This window comes from Belonocnema kinseyi, chromosome 7, assembly GCF_010883055.1.
Source record: "Belonocnema kinseyi isolate 2016_QV_RU_SX_M_011 chromosome 7, B_treatae_v1, whole genome shotgun sequence".
Classification (NCBI taxonomy): domain Eukaryota; kingdom Metazoa; phylum Arthropoda; class Insecta; order Hymenoptera; family Cynipidae; genus Belonocnema; species Belonocnema kinseyi.
The window spans coordinates 68,735,215-68,746,206 of record NC_046663.1 but is presented as its reverse complement, the minus strand read 5'-3'; the positions used below and the strand labels follow the sequence as shown (position 1 = coordinate 68,746,206).

The 10,992-nt window shown below is 30.3% G+C and overlaps 1 protein-coding gene across 1 annotated transcript in view; it reads right to left on the bottom strand.

Annotated features, from left to right (window-relative positions):
- Positions 1-10,677, bottom strand: part of LOC117176898 (methyl farnesoate epoxidase-like) — an 11,579-nt gene extending 902 nt beyond the window's left edge. The window contains exons 1-7 of the mRNA XM_033367270.1: positions 10,583-10,677; positions 10,102-10,353; positions 9,719-10,007; positions 9,189-9,433; positions 8,858-9,069; positions 2,958-3,044; positions 271-412 (exon numbers count right to left, since the gene is read on the bottom strand). Coding sequence (XP_033223161.1) covers positions 271-412; positions 2,958-3,044; positions 8,858-9,069; positions 9,189-9,433; positions 9,719-10,007; positions 10,102-10,353; positions 10,583-10,667 — 1,312 coding nt within the window. The 5' untranslated portion in view covers positions 10,668-10,677. The remainder of the gene's footprint in view (positions 1-270; positions 413-2,957; positions 3,045-8,857; positions 9,070-9,188; positions 9,434-9,718; positions 10,008-10,101; positions 10,354-10,582) is intronic.
- Positions 10,678-10,992: the final 315 nt, after the last annotated feature.

Here is a 10,992-nt window from a genome sequence, read left to right as displayed (position 1 = left end):
AGCTCCAAGGAGATTATGTTGAAAAATAAAAAAAAATTTACCCAAAAAAAATTGTTTTTATACTTCATTCTAAGGACTTATTGAACTACCCTCGTATCCCTTCAAATTTATTTTTCTCAACACGAGGAAAGGTTTTGTACGACTTTGATCAAAATAAACAAAAAAAGATTGGAGGTTTTTCAAAATTTCAAATTATTTTTAACAATTTCCAAAGTTAATAAATGAGGTATATTTAATTTTTTTGTAACTACTATATTTTTTAGAAATTACCTATTCCAAATGGTATAGCAGCATGATTTTGTCGAAATTGGTTATTCTCGTCCAAAAACCGTTCAGGGCGAAATTCTTCAGGATTTTCCCAATAAGTTTCGTCATTGTGAACGCTGTGAAAATCTGGGAGGATCACTGTATCCTATAATGAGTACAAAGTAGGACATTTTAGTTTAAAACCGTGAATCTCGGACCGAAAAGCCCCAACAATATACGACTCAAATTAAAGTCCCAATCAATAGGAACCAAACCGCAAATCCTAAACTGTCATACCAAAAAATGTAAAGCTTTCGAATCGGGTCTACAGAACTCTAGAAATTTTTGAGTTTAAGAATATTATTTAAACTTTTCAAACTCTAGCCTCTTAAGTATTAACATGCCTAATTACAATTTGTAAGTGTTGTAAAAACTTCTAAATTCAAATAGATAAGTGCGTTGAAAATCGATAAATTGTGAAATCAGGGTGTCTACTTGATTAGAAAACCGGGAATTTGATTCAGTGACCGGTATTATTTATTCGATTGTAATAAAATAAATTATAAAAGTGGTTTGGTATTTTATCACGCTCAATTTGTTTAAGCATGAAGCGAAAAATGAAAAAGACTTTACTTGTCGATAATGACGATAATATAAGTGATGCTGTTTGCATTTCTTTTATCTTGTGAAATATTCAAAGTAGAGATTTTTTACATTGAAGAGAGAAATATTTACGTTTTAAAATAGAAGCATAAAAACTATCATTACAAATCAAAACAGTGAGTTTTCGACAAAAATGATCATTTTGAGATCAAAAAGTAAATTTTCCGAAGCAATTATATGTAATTCTGAAGTAGATCATAAAATTGTTGAGAAAAAAATTATAATTGACATGTAGAATAAGGAATTTTTTTAAAGAATTAAAATTCTGACTTGGAAGAGGAAATTTTGGAAAAGAATGATAATTCGGACTGTGACTTTTTCGAAAGGATTACAATTTTAAGGGAGAAAGGTAAGTTTTTGAAAGAACTATCATTCTGACATAGAACATGGGATTTTCCAATACAATTCTTATTTTAATTTGTAACAGACAATTTTCACAAGGAACTAGAATAATATTGATATAAAACAGTACATGTTTCAAAAGAATTATAATTCTCAGTTATAACTGGATTAAAAGAAATTATAATAAAGTATAATTCTGACTTAGAACAGTAAATTTTCTAGAAAAATTGTTGTTTTGAGTTGGAACATGAAAGTTTTGAAAGCAGTTATACGTAATTATGAACTGGACTGGAGAATAGATAGATAGATTTATGTTCTGGAAATTTTTTCGAAAAGAAAAATTCAAAAGTACAAAATTTTGACATGTAACGGGGAATTTTTCAAAAGAAATATGATTTTAATTTGAAATAGGCTATTTTTAAAAAGAATAATAATTCTGACGTGGAACATTTAATTTTTCAAAAGAATTGCAATTTTGACTTGCAGCAGTAAAGTTTTCAAAAAAATGACAATTTTTACCTACAACAGGGAATTTTTGATAATAATTATGATTCTTCCTTGGAACAGGGATTTTTTGAAATGAATGATTATTTTTTAATTTTTTCAAAGAATTTGAAATAAAATTATAATGCTGTGTTATACAATAAGTATAATAAGGTTTATTTCTGAATTGGAACGTTTAATTTTTAAGATAAATTATAATTTTGAGTTAGAACGGGAAATTTCTGAAGCTATTATACATATGTGATTTTGAATTGAATCGGAGATTTTTCAAAAAATTATAATTCAAATCTAGAACAATGAATTGTCGAAAATAATGATAATTCTAACTTGGGTCAGTGAATTTCTTAAATTAATTACAATTTGGAATTAAAACGAGGAATTTTCGAATTAAATTCTGATTTTGATTTTGAACTAAGAATTGTCGAAAAGAACAATGGTTCTGACTTGAAGCAATGATGTTTACAAAAGAATTTAAATTCTGACTTAGGACATGGAAATTTCAAAAAGAAGTATAATTCTCAGCCCCTGAAAATGAAAATTACACCGAGAGAAAACTGGGAAATGACCGGGAATTTAAAATCATTCGTCGGGTAAAAACTCTGAAAGTCAAAGGTATCGAATTTGAAATGAAAAGTTTTCAGGGTGGATTAATTTCAATTAGAAGCATATTAGATGGTGTGCATTGTAAAATTTGTAAGTTGATTTAAAATCATATGAAGTTACAGAATTTCGGAGTGAAGTGTTAAGCACTTCAAATTCCAAATTTGTAAGCTCAATATCATAAGACCCAAAAATATAGTTTCTTCTGTATTTGCCCTTAGGGAAGGAAAGCTACATTAGAAATTGTGCGCATTTTCTTAATGGCTCAATTGTGAAATGATATAAATTTTTTAATGAAGCCCATCAGTCAGCAAATGAATTTATCCTCTTCATTTTTATCCAGAAATGCTTCTGTAAACACTATGGATCAGAAATGCCATACCGCTTTCATATATCCGCAACTCTCATCTTCCTGACAAGCGGCGATTGAAAGCCACCATGATTGCAAATAACATTTCATTCTATATTGAGATGGTTTGAAGAGTCATGCCCGGTATCAAAAGGAAAAGAAGGCAACGGCTTTCACAGTTTCACAGCCAAGAACGCAAATTGCAAAAGTGTTTGTCCCGTAAACATATAGCATACACTATCGTATTGCTTACCTCAGGAATTCGGTAGCCGTTGAACATCACATCTTTCGTGGCCTTGTGAGGGACACCCAGTGGAGCTAGTAGAAGAAATCTCTGACACTGAAAATAAACTCTAAATAAACCATTTTATGCAAAATAATACATTTTTTTAAAACAAAGATGCTCTGTTAAATGCTACTTCACAGTAAATGCCAGTTGATTAATTCGATTCCGAAAAAATAATTAAAATGATATGCAACGATATGCAACGCTTTTATACACACGGAAAAAATAGTTTATTGCAAATCCAGTGACTTTGTGCTATAGTATTGGAAATCGGAGAGAAACCATGCCTTAAATTACATATAAACCTGAGTATTCTACCACGTACACTAACCAACTGAATTATCAAACCAGTTGCGTCTTGGTTACAAAATATCAGCCAAGTATTTTGAGACAGCGTCGTACCAAGTCGTATAATAAGCCTAAACCATCTTCAAACTAAAAGTTGTCGAATTAATTGTTTCTTTAAAGAAATCATTTTTCTGATAATAAATGAGTAGTTTTATGGTAAATGAAAAATCTTTGATGGACTATAATACAGCATTTTTAATTTAGAAAGAATTTATAATTGAATTACACTTATTTCAAAAAGGGCTTAAAATTTTTTTTTAATGTTTAAAAAGTTTTCAAAACATCCGAAAGTATTAAAAGTAGAGAAAAGTCGAATGTAAAAATGCTTCAAGTATAGGTATCAAGACTTTAAAAAGGAGGTGCAGTGACTGTACCAAAAATATTGGGTTAAAATAATTGTCCTTTTAATCTGTACTTTTGAAGGTGTAAAGCCATATCCGCGTGTCAAAAATATACCAAGGAACTTGCGAGATGGAAACAGAAGACTGTCATCTTTAGTTCGCTCCGTTTCCTAAAAACACTTGAGGGTTTCACCGACCTTTCGTTGTGATTTCACCGTACCCTGTCAACACTCATCTCATGGTCGTGAGAAGTGGCCCTAGGTGTGACTTACTACGGTTTTATCCCTTTTATATTTTTTATTACATACAATTGTTTAGTTACAAGTTATGTGTCTTTAAATCTTTCAGGCAAATTTTGAACAGAAATTTTAAGCATTAGACTTGGTTTCCAATCAGAAAGGTTGAGTTTCTTGGCCACCTTTCTATATATGGTGTGAACGTTATATTCTCTTTAGCTCCGAGTTCATGTATAATTGAATACAGACCGGAAATATTACTGATCTCGTAGTTACATACAACAGAATTCCCACCTTGAAAGTGAGTCTCACACTGAAATTATTTATCGGTGTACATATTGCTACTTCATTGTAAGCTTCTCATTATTTACGGACTTATACTTTCCCGCTAATAGAAGAGTAAGCGATCAAAATGGAATAATCCCATTTTTTATGTGTTTAAGATAATCACATTGCAGTAATTAACAAAATTAAAATGGGCTTATTAACTTTTGGTATAAACAGATTTTTTAATTTATGAGTTTGGAAAAAATTGAATTACAAGTTTTTTGTCTCAATATGAATTTAGTCTAGCGGATGAAAAGATCAATTGTTGAACGAGAGTGGCGAATATAAATAATATTCAATTAATATGTATACTGATTAACTAAATTAATTTCAGGGAACTGCAATAAGGTCATACAATTACAGACAAGTTTAAAGATTTATGTGAAAAAAAACTGTCATCAAATTTTTGTTCCTGAAAGTACTTCCCTCCTATTAATTTGAAACTGCGTACGCCTACGTGTTTTGAATTACTGATTAAGAAAATCATAATGAAAATACCCGCAAATTTGATTTCTAAGGTAAAAACACATAAAAACCGTGTTTTTCTTCATTTTTTATTTATATGTTGATAATGGATTTTTTTCGAAAACCTGTATATAATATGAAACGTGTATTTTTAGAAGAATTACAACATTTATTTAAAGTTTTTTGTAAATTTTTTAAATGCAGTCAAATAAACGGAAAAACATAAATTATATACAAAGTTTCAAATAAATCGTAGGTAAGAAATTTTCGGAACTTTATCCCATTTTCTTATTATAATATATATTTTTTTATTTGCAGCATATTCTCATTTTTTATTGATCTTAATGATTGAAAAAAAACTTTATACCTTATTAAAAAATGATCTGAAGAAAATTTGCAGATTTTTTTTAGATGAACAATTTTGATTGGTAACATTTTTTTGTAAGCATGTTTCACAGTTTGAGCGGAAAATGCAATTTTTTTTACTTTTTATAACATTTCTGAAGATTGTAACGAAATATATGTGTCTTAAAAAAATGGCCTTAAGAAAATGTATACATTTCTTTCTAGATGAACTATTTAACTTGTTAACATTTTTTGTACCTTATATAATTTGACTGGAAAATCGATATTTTGTTTAAACATACAGAGGCCTCCAATCTTGAAAATGTTTTTTGGTGTACACATACAATACCGTAGGAAACTGACTGTACGACTAGCTCCTGTAAAATTCAAAATTGTTTTTTAACCATTAGAAATCTTAGAAAATCCTACACCAAATGACCACTAGCAGAACCATTCATTTTCGTTTTTCCCCACAAGTTTCTTAGGTCACAGCACGAGTTGAAGTTACGGTAGATAGAAATTATTGGCAATCACAGCTTTCGTGGCCGACAGCGGTAATTGCCGACTGTAATTTACATTTGAAACTCGAACATTGTAAGTCATACCTCGGTAAATTATAAAATTTCTTAAAGTTTTACTGGCTTAAATTAACATGAAGACTTTAAAGTATATGTAGTTTAAATTTAAAATTTTTTCTACAACTTCCCTATGTCATGCCACGAGTTGTAATCGAGGTACAAAGTTCGAGCAATTCTTGCATTTTAAAAACTTTTTCTCGTTGTTTATTCTACTTAAATGGTTGAAAATATTTTAATTGAAGGTTATTCGACGCAAATTTTCAAGACAGCGGGTTTTCCAAAAAGGTTTTTTGTTCCTTTTTGAACCACGGTAGTGACGGTAGTGTACCTTTAAAAGAAAAAAAGTTGTTTGTGACACGATTTGCTCAATTTACTTTATGAGTGCTTACTATCCGCCGAACTTGAGATCGTCAAAGATCCAAATGCTAGAGAACTCTGCTTGTCTAATATTTGAAAGTATATTTTGTAAAACAACATAAACTTAAAAAAACAAGCTGCTCCATAAAATCAATGCTTGAAAAATAATTTCACAAAAAGATAAACAATATCAGAAATATGTTTTTAAATAATATTGTAAAACATCCCATTAAAGACAAATACATAGCAATTGAAAAGAGAGTGAAAAAATAAGGAAAGAATTCTTTCAAATTAAACTTCTTTTTGATAGAGATGTTATTATTCATAAATGGACTTCTGTTGTGTAATTTTGTGCACTTACAGAAGTCGAAGATAAGCTAAATTACTTTTCTGTAATTAAAAAATTAAAAATAATTTATTTAAAATAATAAGTTATATCATGGCATTCCGGTACATGATAAATGCGTGGTTTCCAGAGGTTTATTTGATGTATGGCGTAATCGCATTATTCAAAGACTGTTCATAATAAAATCATCACCCTTGATACCTGCAATAATGGTAGTCTAAGGAAGATTTTTTCAATACTTTAATCAGATTTATCGAATATGTATACTTTAAACATAAAACTACAATTATATTACCTTTAAATTATTTAGGAATTTTACTTTATTATTTATCAAAATAATCCCTAATGATTCTGAAGACACTGATTTAAAATAAATTTATTTAATGTTTCGTGGAAATTAAAAAATAAGAAAGTCTTCTTAAAAATGATAATATTAAAATGATGTATGTGTTTGATAAATATTAAATTATTGAACATTTATTTTAAAAGTTTGCGAAAATATTTCAAATTCATTCTTTTGGGTTCTATCCTTGTATGTATCAGAAAGTCGTGTTTTAAAAAGAGTGCAAATATATTCAGAAGAAGAAAAATGTTAAATTTTGTGCAATATGATTACGATTTTTTTTTTGGAAAAATGAAAGGACATCTTTTATTGGACTTCATTTAAAGAAATAAATCTCTTATTTGAACTCTTTTTGTGCAATTATTTGTCACAAAATGATTTTTTCGAGTATTCGTTTTTAAAAACTAGTTCATTCCGATACATGCGATTTTGGTAAAGTACGACAATTTACCAATAAAAAATTAGCATGATAAAATGTTACATACATCGTAACCTAATGTTTGGTAGGTTGAGGGCGATGAGTGTGACTCAACTCGCTTTTGAATTGCAAAGAATTTGGAGAATTCTAAGGAATTATAAAGCATTTTAAAGAATGTTTTATAAATTCTAAAGAATTGGCGAATTGACAGACTGGCAGATGGACGTTATATTTTATCTTATTTTATCTCTATATTTGTATGTACCGACCCCCTCCCCCACCACATGAAAACTTAGAAAAGGCGACGTTTGTGACCAAAGTCCCGCTAAAATTCATTGCAGGTACAGGTACCTTATGGCGAACTCCAAAGAATTCAAGGTTAATTCCAACAATTTTAATAAATAGTTTCCGACAAAATATGTCGGAACGGAAAATTAAAGGATCCGCACGTATTAAGTACCTAACCTTATTTCGTCAACGAAAGTGCATTTTTGCATTTTCTTCGGTGCTTTGGTACTTTTCCTCCTGGAGCAGGGTTTGGGAATTTGACAATCCTTTTTTACCCTTCTGTATATAATCCTCCAATTCCTTTTGACGAAATGAGGTTAGGTGCTTCATCTTCGAGAATCAAAAGGTGTCCCGGAAGTGATGATTAAAATCTGGAAAATGGTACCGAAAGAGAATATGCCACGATTATTAAATTCTTTATTCAAACGATGTAGAATTTTTTGCGATCGACAGAGTTAAAAATCTGGAACTGGTTGTTTACCGCGAATCTGAATTATTTTCTATTAATTTTTAGTTGGATGTTACTATTTCGTTTTCAACTTTTTCACTGATTTTTATTTATATTTTCTTATAAATAGAGTTTTCAAACAGACTCGAGCTGATTTTAAATTAAAAATTTTACAAACCTAGAATAATTATTGTCTTCATTTCAAACTGTTACATTAAAAATACGGCTATTAGAAATTATAGATTTTTTCCATACATAAAAAAATATCCTACTTTAGAATTTACTGTGTTTATGCTTATAATTATTCATAAGTAACATAAATCTGAATTTCTGATAAATGCCAACAGCTGATGAAAAATATTTTTCTATGAGAAAATATTCGATTCACTCTGAATGAAGAATGAAAAAGAGAGACTAAAAAATCTAGTTAAGATTAAAATACTATATTGTAAAAATATATAATTTGATTAGATTATTAGTTTATATATTTTACACTAATTCGATAAAATTCGATAAAAAATAAAAATAAATAGAATAAGAAAATTAGTAACGTATAAGTGCTAATATTTTGGTCATAGAAATGCTTTTTTGAAAAAACCAGTAGGGGACAAGTTCAGTTTCACCGATAATTAAAATAATTTGTAAAAAGGGATTTATTGCAAATGCTTGAACTGTTATTACCCATAACAATTTTCGTTTTAAATTGTCTTAAATTCTTTTTCCTTATAAATGCATTGTGTATTAATACACTTTATTCTTAAACGTATTTTGACAGAAAAAAAGTTTAATTCGCATATTATGCATAGCAAAAATTTCGATCATCAACTATCTACTTTCATTTTTTTGTTCTTTCACATCTTGTTTGTTTATCTCCTTATACTACTCAATATATTAGGTATACACTTTCCTTAACAGTTTTCATAGGGGATTAATTTCGTAGACAACAATGATCGATATTTCGCAATAATTATAAACTATTTTTCTTTAAAAATGATTACATTGTAGAAAAAATTATTTATGAAATTACCTCTGCTAGAAAAGCATCCACAAGTGGCAATAAAGGACGATCAGACAAGGAAGGTGCGCGATTGTTCCCAACGACTTTCTCCAAAGAATCTTGCAGAATTTTTACCCACTCAGGATGTAGAGAAAGAAATGCAAATATTGTACCCAGAGTATCCGTTGTTGTTTTCGAACCAGCCAGGAAGATATCCAAACAAAGAATTACCAATTCTTGTCCTAAGATAAATTTTAATATCTTAAAATTTTTTTCTAAAAGTGAGTTTAAAAAACCCGCAAGCCTTGTTCAATTTTGACATTAACTTTTTCTATACTGAAATATCATAATAAATCCTTACTATTGAAGATGGAATCACTTTGTAGACTTGAACCCTTTTGACTTTTGATTTCCATAAGAAAGGCATCGATAAGATCCCTAGGTTGGTCAGCCTTGATGTCTTTTTCATGACTGTAAATCTCCTCATCGATGAATTCCCACAGTTTCTGAGAGTTGTCAAGAAGCTCTTTGTATCCGGAGAGTTCCGGGATCACGAAACGAAGAAACGGCAAGAGGGACACGATCCCACCCAAGGTGTCCGTCAATCTATGCAAGCCCAAAGTTTCACATTACGTAACTTAGTTCTCCCTGTCCAAATGCTTATGCTTTATGCAGAATCACATGGAATAGTCAATTGACTAACAAAGTATAAATTCATGAGCATTGAACACTTTACAATAATTACTAAGGATGTTTTGTTAGATAAATACTGCACCTGCTCATTTAGTAAGATGATTTTTACAACCGCCAATCAACTCAGCATGTATGTGTTTATTGTTTAAATCAATTATAAAAACTATTAACTATACTTAAATTTTAAAATTTAATTACCTGAATGCTTTATGTACCACGTTCAAAATATCGTAAGCCTTTTCGTCGTGGTAATCGAATCTATGCCCAGCGAACAATGTCCAAATTGCATTGAGCACAGCAATATCGAAGGCTTTATGCATTGCAACTGGACCAACTTTGCTCTGCTCCCGAAGATACTCAATCAAACATTCTGATTCAAAAATCAAATTTTTTTCCATCGTCGCTTGTCCCAAACCGAACGTTTTCAAATGCCTCATTGTAAATCTTCTATGCTGAGACCATGTATTGCCCTCAGTGAATAAAACCCCTAGTTAAAAGAAAAAATTTCATTTCGACGTGTCTGAGCGACAAGGTACTATTCTACTTTCAAGATTTCACAAATTTCCTCTATTCTTAAATACCTATTCTTTTCCCAAAAGCTCTGACCCTAAAGAAGAATCCATCTGGTCGGCCGTTTAAATCATCATGAAGAAGCATTTTCTTCACCATATCATGTGTGCAGATGAAAACGTATTTCTGTTTTCCAAGCTTCATTCCAACAATTGGACCATATTCCCTCGAAAGTTCTTGAAATGCCATATAATTGTAGTTGTACTTGCTCCGAACTCTTTGATATCTTGGGAAACACCCCACTAGTGGCAGCCATCTTGGACCTGCTCAAAAATGTAATATTAGATCACTCAAAGCACAAAAATTAATGGATTGCACTTTCATATTGCATGAAGTGTAATACTTTTCACTACGCCTCAGCATTTTAGCGCCGAAAAATTAAATGAATAATTTATGATGATGTCCTAGTACACCATATCCCGGTCTGATGCATATGAATTTATGCTAACTGATTTTAGATGCATGATGCGAATGCACTTATAATATACACACCGGGTGGAAAGTTTGCCGGTTTCTTGCAATCGTAAATGCAAAAGAGACCAAAAAGAATTAGGAGCCAAATTACTGCTGGTATCATCTTCGGATGATGCACTGATGCTGAAACTTGTGGAGACTTTAACTTTATATAGCCAGGGACAAAACACATTTGTGTCTGCTCTTCTAGGATCTTATCACTGTGTCACCCATGACCTTCGACAAAATTAGCGTTTTTTGTTAAATCTTTTCTCCGACAAGGTACATTGTTAGGCGTTTCTTTTACAGATCTTACGTTGACAGCCATCGAAAATCTATAGAATGCGGGTTATTTCAGTCTCGGCAAAGCCGTCACAAATATGATAAAATGAAATTCAATTTGTAAAGAAAATGATTTTCATATTGTACACTTTTTACTTAAAAATTTT